Source organism: Buceros rhinoceros, unplaced genomic scaffold, assembly GCF_000710305.1.
Source record: "Buceros rhinoceros silvestris isolate BGI_N320 unplaced genomic scaffold, ASM71030v1 scaffold27329, whole genome shotgun sequence".
Taxonomy (NCBI): domain Eukaryota; kingdom Metazoa; phylum Chordata; class Aves; order Bucerotiformes; family Bucerotidae; genus Buceros; species Buceros rhinoceros.
In genome coordinates this window covers 20,629-33,482 of record NW_010432529.1, presented here as the reverse complement: position 1 = coordinate 33,482, position 12,854 = coordinate 20,629, and the positions used below count along the sequence as shown (strand labels likewise).

Here is a 12,854-nt window from a genome sequence, read left to right as displayed (position 1 = left end):
GTAAATGAAAACATAGTATCTGCTGCGGGTAAGCTCATTCTCAGCAGTACTTTGTAAAAGCAGGCTGTCAGAGGAACTTAAGATGTTTCTACAAATAGAACGAATGGAAATAAACATTGACACTCACTCCTGAACATAAATTTTAGCATTGTATCCAATTCTAAGGATCCTCTGCTTGAAAAGCTTTAAAAAGACTGCAGTTGGGCAGAGATGTGAAAGTGTTATCTTGAAGACTTTTGGAGACCCTTTTTTAAATTTTCATGTGCATCATCTTGGTTTTCTCCACTCCTGTAACTTGCCCTGTCTTTATCTTCTCTAGGAATATGAAGAAAAAACTGGACGAGCTCACAGACCACTCTCTCCTAAACAGAATGTGAGGAAGAATCTTGATTTTGAACCTCTCTCCACTACAGCGCTTATTTTAGAGGACAGACCGGCGTAAGTTTTGAGAAGTGCTGCAGTGAGGGTCTCTAAAATTAGGCTAGCAAAACTTTTCTTACTGAATTTGATTATTCTAACTTAAACAGAAGATTTAAAATGTAAGGTAGATTTTTTTCAGGCTACTGAATATGAAAGTGGGATGACTGAGGAAAAATATTCAAACAAAAATAACCTTACTTTATAATAAAGCAATGGCTTTATATGAAAGCATGTAATTGGTTGAGCAGAGCTCTAGTTTTGCCTAATTCTACCTTCTAAAGATGAATAAGGGATTTTTACTTTCTGCGAGAGAACATAAGCGTAAAAATGAAGCCAGTATATGCTAAAGAAATAGAGAAGCAAGGATACAGTGTCCTGTTTACACAGCGAAAGACCACATACCCATAAATAATGAAGCAGTGTAATGATTGTTCTGCAGTGGGTTCAGCATCACATTTTAAAGGTTGTCAAGTACTCAGTAAGTTGGTTCATGCTTCTGTTACTGCAAGGAGGTTCTTGCATATGCTGACTAACTCTGTAATGATTTGCTGGCTGCTGCTTTATCATGTTTTGCTCCCAAATTACATAAATGCAGTTGTGTTTAGTTAATTTATGAACAGTACCCAGCTCTACAGGCATGGCACCTACATTTTTAATACAGCTGTGCATTGGTGTAAAGAACTGGCATGACATGGGTCTGTGTTTTCCTCAACAAAGAAGGCTCCTATCGAAGTAGTCTGGTTGAGGGTTGTATAAGGTGCTTTTGGGCTTGCATCGCAGGCGATGTGACAAGACTTCTTGGGCTGTCTAGAACAATGTAATAGTGATTATTTATTATAGCACCTTTTCTTATATACAGCTGGAAATGACACATAACTAGCTTATTGTATTTAAAACCTAAGTACAGCCTTCAGATAGATTGAATTAATGATGCATTACAGGATAACATTCAGATTTTGCTCTTTCCTACTATTTTTTTTGAGGAACTTGTAGCAGAAATGGCACTTGTTTCTAGATTCTAGACAATTGAATCATTTTTTTGTTTAGTGGGGAAAACTGCTCTAAGCGATAGTGCTGTCCTCTGACTCTTTCTAAAAAAGATCTTTCTTAACTTTTTACTTAGTTTTCATACTTTTTTTTTAACCTATTACACTAAGTATTTTGTGTTTGATTTCCTGTGACAAAAAGATGTAAGACTTACAGAAGCAAAATGCAGTGATATTTTTTTCCCCCAAGATGTCTGCCTTTGATTTTGCACTCACTTGTAGGATTTAGGTAAAACTTTCTAGGAAAAATCAATAAATATTCCGTAGTCCCTCTAGCTTTAACTGAAAGAAGTGTTAGTTGAATCTTAGATACTAAACATTATCTCATGGTGATGTCATGAAGAGATAGGACATGTAACTTATGTGGCGGAATTTTAAGTTAGCAGAACTTGCATTGTTTCATTTGAATTTCCTTTCCAAAGTTTCCCTAGTTTACACCATTTCTGAAAACTTGGATTTTAAAAAGATGATGGGCAGTTTACATAAATGAAAATGGAAAAAGAATAGATTCCCTGTGGTTAACAGACACTAATGTGAGAATCCACTTTCCTTGTTCTTGTAACAGTCTTGATTTAAAAAAAATATTCATAGGCATGTATCACGTGGCTCTGCATACTTTGCAGGTAATGCAGTTCTGTGAATAGTGAAGCGAACTGCAAGTAATGGTGGTGGCCAGCAGCTGCCTTCTGGGTGATACCTTACAGGAATATGAAAGTGAATTTTTGTGTATCTTTTTTATTAACCAAAGGTATAAACTGTCCTAGGAACACAATACAGTGTTCTGCAATACAGAAGAACAAAACATTTAGTCATTTCCTGGCCTGATATTTTGGCAATCCTGTAGTTGTATGAGAAACATGGTGGTTATGTTAATTACAAATGTGATTAGCTTAGAAGTTAATGTGGCCTGACACAGGAGCATGGGTATTTTTGTATGGCAGAGATGTGACCTGTCCAGGCTTTAATCACAAATCAAAATGACTGTGTTCGTATCGATAGCTGGATAATATAGAGGATGACTCCGGTGCCACTTCTTGCTGTAAAAGTCAGTGGGAGGAGTTAAGACTTTAAAATAGAAATGGCTTCTCTGAGAACAGAGGGGAAAAGGAAGCTAGTGTAGGGAGTCATTACTGCATGGGTAGAGAAAGTTGTAGATGTAACTCTTAAACGAGGTGCACAGTAAGAGAGAGTACGGTCTTGTATCTTCTCTGTAGAGATCAGTTTAAATCAAAACTACCATTTTTTTATACTGGTATAAACCAGCATATTCCCTTTATTTATGAAGATCAGCCTGTGAGTTCCACTGATTTAATAATAAAAATGCTGAATTTACCAAACGTAAGGAAATTACTCAGCATATTTTGTGCATAAAAGTAGTCACAGCTGGTCAATGTTCTTCCCTTCTCTCCTGCTGACTCTGGCAAAAAAAAAAAAAGTCTTTTCAAGGATCTGTTGCTCTGCTCTTTGATCAAATATTTTGACAAGAAGCAGTGTATGCTTTTCTTTTAGAAAGATCTAGAATTTTCTTTAGACAGGCATGCCAGCTTTAAATACTATTTTTTTTAATTTAAGGAACCTTCCTGCAAAACCAGCAGAAGAAGCTCAGAAACATAGACAACAGTACGAAGAAATGGTGGTTCAAGCAAAAAAAAGAGGTGATGGAATTTCTTGTTTTCAGAGAAGAGAAGTTAAGACCTATTCCTAAACCTGCAATGCACTTCTGTCCCTCTGTTTCTCTGTAACATGAGGGATCTGTATCTCTCCTCAAAGAAGAATCAATCCAGAGAAGAGAGAGGAACAAAGGTAGTTTTACCAAAAAGCACCACCACAAGCTGAAAAATGAAACAATCCTGGAATCCAGCAGGAAAAAAAGTAATTTGTAACTCTTAATTGAGTGACATCTGTTTGTGGGCTTAAAAACTTACTAAATACCTTGAAGTAGATTATCAGTCAAATAAAAAACTAGATGTATTCAGATTACTACAGGATATTTGATAGTTTCACATAGGGAACATCCTATTCAGGCTGTGGTACATAAATATGTAATTTTCCACATAGGAAAATGTACAAGGTTATGTTCATTTGATTCAGTCTTTCTCCCACTTAAAATTTACAGCTTTCCCAAGATTTTGCTCATGGTTTCTTGTCTGTCATTGTTCATAGGTGTGTCTCAGTAACACTGTACTGTGCACGTCAGGTAGAGCTGACCAGTAGCGTTTTCCTTCTGCTGATATTTTTGATCATCTGGGTTTCCTACTTAAAAACAAACATTGTAATATTAGGAAATTTGGACTCATTGAAGTTCTGTGTCCTGTGAGAGCCAATGGAAATACTGTTTTTCCAGCAGGCCAGACCCCTGAGCCATGTGCAACATGGCTGATGGTGATATGAACATAGGTCTTGCTTTCTGCAGCTGACATACTAAAAAAAGTATACTCTTGTGGTTTTGAACATTGTACACCTGATGGTGAAGTTCTGACTTCACATGACTGCTGTATGTAGTGGTCCAGAGGAGTTTCTCTATTTCTTTGTATGCAGGGTGGGTAGATGGTTTGGAAGAAATGGGATGATGTTCAAGCTAGGGAATGGGCCAGGACCTTGTGCTGGCTTCCCTGGACTGGAGTATCTCATTTTTTCCAGATAAATACCCTGACAAAGCTGTTTTCCCTAAAGCCAGTCCAGATGAACAGCTTTGCAGAGCAATGTGTTGTGCTGAGGTCAGAAAATTAAAGGGTGTAAACATCCTCGTCTTGTTTGTAGAAGAATTGAAAGCCAGCATTTAGGCAGGCTCACAAAGAGCTCGTACTGAAGCTGGAAGTATGATGAGGCAGTTGGTATGGTTCTGCTCAGGCACAGGTTCTGTTAGGCTTTCAAGTGGACCTATCAGATGGTGTGTGTTCATCCCAAAGGATTTGTTCATGGTACGGCTGCTCTTCAGTTTATTTTCCTTGCCAGGTCAGTGCCTTCCCATACTGTAGACAGTGTATTTGTGCAGGCACGTGTCATGTATTTCCATTGTGCTAGTATGAAGAGTGGCAGCCTATATGTGTAAAACTGCATGTCTAAAAAATTTGTTGGTGCCAAAAGTAGTAGTTAGTGATGCAAGAAGAGATACTGAGTGATAGTGGAAAAATGTAAAATGTCTTTAAACTGAACATGAAAAATGTGTTTTTAATGAACTGAAGGTTTCCATATATATACCCACACGTGTATTTGTGATTAAGCACACACTAAGTAGCATCAAAAATGCGGCTCTTGTGATTTCCTGACAATATATCTAAAACTTAATTTACAAAGAAAACACATAAGGATGAAAACATGATACAAAATTTGTATTGTAGGCTGTGTTTTTGAGACTGACATGAAAAAAGGAGCGGGGGTTTATTAGGAAATACTCTGACCTGGCCTACTAGGCGAGGCTGCTGGCTGCAGAAACGCTAATTCAAAGTTACTAATATGGTTGGATTTGAAGGGTCAAAGGAGCCATATGTTACCCAACTCCTTTTGTCCGTCGTATCCATGGAAAACGAGCCTTATGCATAGCTCCGCTTGGTTCTTTGTTCCCATTTGGCCTGCTGTGTGGGAAATTTTTAGAATCTGAACTGCCCACTGTACGTTTAGGTGAATATAGTGTGTGTTTACATGGCTGTGTAGCCGTGACTAGCTAACTCTGAATGTTTGGTTCCTGGTCTTACTAACTTAAAAGGGAATTGCTTTTCTGCAGAGCTTAAAGAAGCCCAGAAGAGAAAGAAACAACTGGAAGAACGCTGTAAACTGGAAGACAGTATTGGCAATGCCGTTTTAACTTGGAACAATGAAATCTTGCCCAACTGGGAAACGATGTAAGACAGTATGTTATACTGAGTTTTAATTAAAGTTGCCGAATCTGTATCCTGAAGAGAAATAACCAAGTTAGCAAGTATAATTTTAAATGGTTTTGGAAACTTTTGTTCAAAAGTCACTTTTGAACAGCTACAAAGAAAATGAGCGATGTACGTGTTGTTATTTCTGCACGGTGGCTGGAAGGTTATTTCTGCAAGGTGATGCAGTTCTAATTGTTATTATTTGTCCTTAATGGCAGTTCAGGAGATTCAGAAAATGAAACACTGAGACGTGGTCTGTGGAAAAGCAGAAAGCACAGTGCTTGAACACCATGTATTTTTCAGAAATGAGCTTTCCTCAACTACTTTAGCTGTTAATGTTGTAATATCAGATGTAGACTGAAGTATGTGTATGGTGTTATGAAGCCTCGTTAATTACAGAATGTTAAACCTTCTGGGATAATCATGTGGTCGAAAAGAGAAGTAGGGAAAAAGTTATTAAAAAATACTAAGTGCTAAAAGATTTCCTACAAAAACACAGCGCAGGCAATTGGTAAACTGCCTTCACTGTGTAGTTTTTTATGGACTCTGCTGGTTATCTTAAAAACCAAGAGCCCTCCTTGGAATATAACCACCACAACAACATAAGACAACCTCCACAGCACTCGCAGTTGCCATTTGCTTAATTGTGGAATTCAGTTGTCCTGAGAATATATGTTTAAAAGTTTGGACAGAATTTGTTGGGCAGTGCCTTTCTGGAGAAATTAAGTAATAAATTAAGTATTAGCAAATTGTAGATTTACGCATCTGTCTTTAGCATTTGAAGGTGCACCTGTTATGGCTGCTGTAAAAAAGGTCACCTTTTCCTGTATTGGTTTATAAATCCAGAAGTTCCTTAGCGTATTCGCTATGTGACATTAGTTCAGAATCTGCTTTTAGGTAAATGGATTGTTGCGGCCTCTGTCACTACCACGAACTTTCATTGGCCATTAAGGTGCTGATCCATTCCTCCTTCTGGGCTCTCAGATTGATGACCATGAGCTGCAGCCGTTTTGAAACATGTGTTTTGTTAAAATGTCTTTCATTCTCCTACCTAAAAGTTACTATTTTTTACATCTTTATGTATTTCTCTGGAGAGCTGCCAGCTGCGAAGGTTAGGAAACTGCATGTTGCAATTGCACAGAGGGGTTGTGACAGAGGGGAGAGAGTAGACTTCCATGACTTGTTCCTGTATTTAATCTTACATGAAGATGTCCAGCCTTTGCTATAGGTAGTGGCGTATATGTGGATTTCCTTTTCTTTTGTTTATTTCTCTCCCCTAAATTCTTACTGGTCAAGTGTGGTTGCAGATTACAGAGATTGTGATGGCAGTGCTTCTGTCAAAATAAGCTGTTAACTTGGAAGGAAGGAAGATCTCCTTTACTGTTGAAAGAAAAGTAGTAGAAGAGAGTGAGCATGTGCAAATTGTTTTGACTTCTTGGTCCACTGATGTTCGTTTTGGTTCATTTCCCTTCAGCAGTGGTAGGAGAACATATTGCCAGCTGAATTGCAAATGAAATATTTCTTGGAATAATCTGTTTTACTTTAAACAGGTGTTGTTCCCGTAAAGTTCGAGAGCTATGGTGGCAGGGCATTCCACCAAGTGTGAGAGGCAAAGTCTGGAGCTTGGCTATTGGCAACGAGTTAAACATTACCCATGGTGAGAGTTGTTTTGTCTACAACAAATAGTAAGGGGACAGTCTTTTATCTATTCTGGTGTGTCAGATCCTGAGATGCGGGTGGGAGGAGTTGTTATCCAGTTAGACCTTTTTTGTGGTGCTTTGTCGTGTTTGTTCAAAACTACAGTGTCTTTGAATTTTGTAACTGCTCTAGGAGTGCTGCTGTGAATTGTTTCTGATTATTACAGTTACTGTGTCTTGTTTTTATGTTAGATGGAGATGGTCAAAATTAATGACAAGCTTTTTTTTTCTTTTGGAAATTTAGAATTGTTGTGAATTTTGTCGTGCCTATGAGTATGTATATAGCGTGCTTCCTTTGATTTAGAGCAAGACATTAGGTCTGTGAGAAGTTAAAAGACCCCTGTGAAAATGTGTACTTTTGTTCATGTGTGTGTTTGTTTAAACAGTAATAGTGTGCTACTGCAGAGAAACACAGCTCTGGAAGACTAACATATGTAATTAATTCCAGCATGGAAATGCCGTAGAGTGCCTTGTACTCCTGCTGTGTTGTGTTGCTTTCCTGTGCTTGGCTTAGTTACCTTGAGTGTAGTTCTTATGTGGAATTTTCTAGACTTATCCCTGTTATCCAATCATACTGTAATTTTGAACATCGCTCCTCTGTAAGAAACAAAGTAAATGCTCCCACACAAAATGCAGCTTGTGCCTAGATTGCCTTTTTCACTTAAGATTAAATTATAGGTCATTGGAACAAGTTTTTCAGAGCCATAAGCTACTTGGAAGCTCAGCTGCTGTGTTAGAGATGCTGCTACTTGTAAGGACTGTATTGCCTGTAGTTGGTACCCGACAGAGGACATCAGCATGTACAAATAGCGGACTTGGTTTTCTCTTTTTCCAGAACTGTACGATATTTGCTTGGCTCGTGCCAAAGAGAAATGGCGATCACTTAGCACAGGAGGGGCTGAAGGAGAATGCGAAGGTACGGTTTTCATAAATGATCTATGCTGTGCTACAGAATAAGAGATTTTGTAAAATTGTTCTTTAAAATGAAATCTCAGATTTTAAACAAATTAAGCTATAAAGATGCATATGGTAAAAACTACATCTTGTAGAAGCAAGAAATAGGTGTATTCTTTCTTCTCCATGAAACTGTGATCCATTATAAACCATGTTTGTTCTCTTTTCTTTATAAACTACCACTAGGTACGGTTCTTATTTGATGCCAATTTGTAGGAAAACTAGGAAAGTTTGTGGACTATAATTTGTATGGCAACACTAAAATACTTCCCTGCATCTATAGTTTTGGAATTGAAACTCAGAATCACAGAATTATCTGCCTGGAAGAAACCTTTCAGATCACAGAGTCCAACCACACACCCTGCACTGCCAGAGTCCCTAAAGCATGTCCCTCAGCATGACATCAACAGTTTTTTAAACAAACACTTCCGGGGATGGAGACTCCACCTCCCTGGGCAGCCTGTTCCAATGCTTGGCCACCCTCTCTGTAAATAAATTTTTCCGAACTCAAATTATAGCAGAAACTTGCATTTTAGTCCCTTATTGCAGCTTTGAGGCCGTCTCTTGGGTGTGTTTCAGAAAGCAGCAATTGATTTTTGCAGATGAAGTGGTTTGAGATTTACTAATTGATTGGAAGAGTTGTCTGGTTTTGAGACGGTATAGAACAACATGGAGGTGCTTGAAATTGCCTTTGCTAATTATGCCAAGCAGAAGGAGAACATATTGGCATTTATTAACAGAAAAATATTTTTGTTGGAAATCCCCTACTTTGTTCTCTTAAGATTGTCTGTATCTTAAATAAGATGACATCTAGTACCTTTCCAGCTTCCTCTTGCAATTTATTTTCTGGAGTGTAGATGTCATGTGATTGGTGTAAGCACTGGCTAGTGACAACTCTTGTTTTTTTAATTGCTCAATAAGTAGCAGTAGGTAATTCCCAACTATACTTACCAGAACAGACACAATAAAAATAAAATCTTTTGATACCAGAAAGAAAACTAATACTTTAGAAATTTACTTTGTATGAGATCCATTTCAGTTATGAGGAGTCTATTGCAGCAACCCTGATCTTTAACAATCCATACAAAGTTAAATAAACATGATTTTTGAAGGAGAGCTGACAGGTGTCATCCATCAAATGCTGCTGCTTGAAGACTTCTCTCCCACCACAACCTTTCCATAGAAGCAGCTACTTCAGGAGCCACTGGGAAGCCTTGTTGAGAGCGAGGGGTCACAGGGTAATAGGCTTGTCTGTGAATTGTCAGCAGATAGCAGTAAGGTGACTGGCTTGCCTTGCCCTGTGTCTTTCCCCCTATTGCTTCAAAACATATTAAGGGTCAGCGTGCGCTGCAGGGTTGTTTTGAGTCAGGACGTCCTTGCTTCTTAGCCTGCGTGCTGAACTCAGGGAATTGTCATGTCTGTAACCTTACTTCCTACCATTATCATAAAAATAAATAAAATGTGCGAAAGCTAACCCTTTCTGGGGGGAGAAAAAGGGTGTGCTCTGGTCCACATAATAAATGCAGTAACTTTGGCTTTTGTAGATGCTGGATTTTCTGCAGCTGACAGAGAAGCAAGCTTGGAGTTAATAAAACTGGATATTTCAAGAACGTTTCCTAATCTCTGTATATTCCAGCAAGTAAGCAATGTTAACTTCTTTCTTGACTTCTCAGAGAAATTAAGTTTACATAATCTTGCCTGTACCTTGGTTGAAACAGCCCATTCTATTCAAATCTGAAGGATTTCTCAAGACATCTTGAGAGGAAGAAGTTCTTAAAGATTTTGGAAAACTGTAAGTAATCTAGAAAAGAGTAACCGCAAGGTGCTGTAGATTTGGAAGAGGCAAAAAACCCAATCTGCTGTCTAATCATTATGATTCATCTAGCTTAGTTCATGCTGGTTTCTGTCTGATGAAGTGATGCAGGTGAGTGTTTCCAAGTCAGTGAATCAGCACTGGTGGGTTGCAAATACGTGGTGAGAGAGAGCTCTCTCACTGCTGCTCAAGCAAGCAAAATTTGGTGGCCTTTTTTTTGGTTCCATGCAAGAGCAACTTGCATATTTTTTATATGCTTTAACCAGGTATTTTGTCCTATACGCAAATTTCAGTAGTCATGTAAGAACTGTAGATTATAATAAATTAATATTTCTGGGTGAAAAACTTCTCCCTTCAGAAATTCTCATCTAGTTACAGTACTTCATGTAAGATGCGGCAGTTTTTAATAGTCAACAGTGCAAAATTCTTTTTAGCTATACATGTCATTCTTGATATGCTCCGTGTTACAGCATATCGTTGATGTTTTAACTATTTTCTGATTTCTTGACACTTGTCAAAGTGCTGCTAAGCTATAAGGAATCTCATAGGCTTACATTCCTCTTGTATAGGAACTTAATATGTAGTTGATGTATTGGGTGAACTATATGCAGTTGTAAAAATATGGTATGGAGGACTGTTTCATGCTTTTAAAGAAAAAATATTTTTAAAGACTAGGGTCTGTTCAAAGCTGTGTAGGAAAACGTGTCCTTCATCAGACATTCATAGATACTGTTGGTAGCACTGAAGAGTCTCTAACATGTTTGTTATATGCTCAGATGTGTTGTCTTGTTGTCTTGTCCAATTGTAGGGCGGTCCTTACCATGACACGTTGCACAGTATTTTAGGAGCCTATACGTGTTACAGACCTGATGTAGGCTATGTAAGTGAAGAATATTTTTTTACAAGGTGGGGAGGAAGAACTGGAGGTGGGGGAGGGGGGGAGTATTGTGTTAATCAGTTTTTATTGACCAGTATTAAATGATTCTGAATACTTGTGGTCTTTGTTTGCTTCCTTTTATTCCATTACATGCCTGAGAAGTCTATACGATTGGTTCCATTGGTAGATTGAAGCTTTTTAAGAGATTAAGCAATTGGAAACCTCAAAAGTACATACTTGTAGTGCTTGGAAATTGGAGTCAAAAGAGAATATGTTGTTAAATTGGTCCTTTGAAGTATGTACTGTTCCTAATGGCAGTCTTACTGAGACTCTTCTGGTGAGTGGAGCGTCTTACTCCTCTTGATAGGCATTTCTGTGCCTTAGCAAAGGTTTCTGGAATAGCCTTTAAAGCAATGCCCATCAAGGCTGCATTAGCTTCCTCAGAGTATTTGAAGTAGTGATTATGAGAGCACTGAGTGGATTTTCAAATACTTTATTTAGTCTTTTTGTCCCAGAGCAAGGTTATATATAGGAGCATATTCTTTATTTGGGAGCAGTTGTTTTGGAGAAGGCAGACGTGGAAAGATAATGTTCCTATTCTGTGAGTAGCATGCAACGCTTGGCAGAGGTGGTGTGCTTTGTTTGGCATGGGAGCTGTCGTCGTGTTGGGAGGGAACTTGTTCCTCAGGTTGCAGGAATGACTGTCACACCTTGGTTTGTGTGATTCTGCAATGGCACTGCTGCACTCTCTGAGTTGAGTGAGCGAGCTTTGCCTAGGTTCAGCATGGACTCCATACTTCTTAGAAAAGCGCAACAGCAGCATGGGCTTATGGTAAATGAAACGAGCTTAATCATAAAATGCTGCGGTTTGTCAAATGAGTCATTGCAGTTTGCAGTTGTCTTTAGCTGCTAGTAATTGATTGGAAAAGGGAAGAGCAGTCTGTGTCTCTAGTCCTAGTCCAGCTTTCCACAAATGACGGTATCATCCCTGGGAGAAGAGGAGTTACTGAGAAACAGCTTATTCTTCAAAAAAATCTTCTGCATGTTTGAAAGTGCTGTTGTAGCCTGTCCTAATTAAGAGTTTTTCTTAGTCTTTGAAAGGAAGCAACATAGGGATCATGAGCTTCCATGCACTGAACATTCAATACCAAAGGGTCTCGTGTGTTAAATACTGCCTTTCTGAACATTTTGCGAAATTCATCAGCTCAGCAAGTGCATTAAACACAAGTGATTATGAGGACAAAATGAGTCAGTATTCTTGGAAGAATACAGTTATTGCTGAATGGTAATGCTTTTTCTTTCTTCAGGTACAGGGCATGTCATTCATAGCAGCAGTATTGATCTTGAACTTGGATACTGCAGATGCCTTCATTGCTTTTTCTAACCTTCTAAATAAACCCTGTCAGATGGCGTTTTTCCGTGTGGACCATGGCCTTGTAAGTATATAAAAAACCCATAATCAACATGCTGTAGATACATATAGGGAAAGTTAAGAAAAAAATTAATTGGTGGGCTCAGAAGCTTCGAAAATAAGTCAGTTTATTTTAAAATACCACACTTTATAAACAAAAAAACCAACACGTGCACAGTCCCTCAAAAAAACCCAAACCAGAAAAGCTTCCCGCTAATCTTTTTGAACAGGCATGTGCTCAGAGAATAGTTATGAGAATCTGTTCTAGGTGGTTTTCAAATCGAGCACTGTAGTTGAAAACTGAAGTCTTGAAAGTGCTTTTTATCCTAAACTAACAGGTTGCTGAAAGCAGACTGTGGCAAGGAGAACCAGGTTCCCCATTGCTACTGCAGCATCTGTTTTGGAAAAGGAGCCTGGGGGAATCAGATGAGCAGCCCCCTCCAATTTTCATTGGGAGCTGGTTGCCTGATTCTCTCTGGAATCTGTGAAATCCCTGGTTAGCATGTACTCTGGGCTAGTTGTGTACCAGAGCAAAGTAAGACACATCTGAAATGTGTTTTTTAATTTACTCTAAAAGTTTTTTTTTTTTTGTAAAATACATGGCATTCTGTATTTCTTTCTCATGTATTTAGCTTTTAACACTATGAAAACAGGAGCTGCTTTTCAAGAGTTCAGATGGGAGAAATAGAGCAAGGGAATGGATGACGTCATCAACAATCACTTTTGTTGCTTAAACAGTAGGACACTAGGGATCCTGTCAGTATTTCCTGCTG

General features: G+C 38.5%; 1 protein-coding gene across 1 annotated transcript in view; it reads left to right on the top strand.

Moving 5' to 3' along the window:
* Positions 1-320: 320 nt before the first annotated feature.
* Positions 321-12,854, top strand: part of TBC1D14 (TBC1 domain family, member 14) — a 27,099-nt gene continuing 14,565 nt past the window's right edge. Inside the window, exons 1-8 of the mRNA XM_010143827.1 lie at positions 321-438; positions 3,039-3,121; positions 5,191-5,308; positions 6,880-6,986; positions 7,862-7,942; positions 9,525-9,619; positions 10,602-10,673; positions 11,978-12,106. Coding sequence (XP_010142129.1) covers positions 3,097-3,121; positions 5,191-5,308; positions 6,880-6,986; positions 7,862-7,942; positions 9,525-9,619; positions 10,602-10,673; positions 11,978-12,106 — 627 coding nt within the window. The 5' untranslated portion in view covers positions 321-438; positions 3,039-3,096. The remainder of the gene's footprint in view (positions 439-3,038; positions 3,122-5,190; positions 5,309-6,879; positions 6,987-7,861; positions 7,943-9,524; positions 9,620-10,601; positions 10,674-11,977; positions 12,107-12,854) is intronic.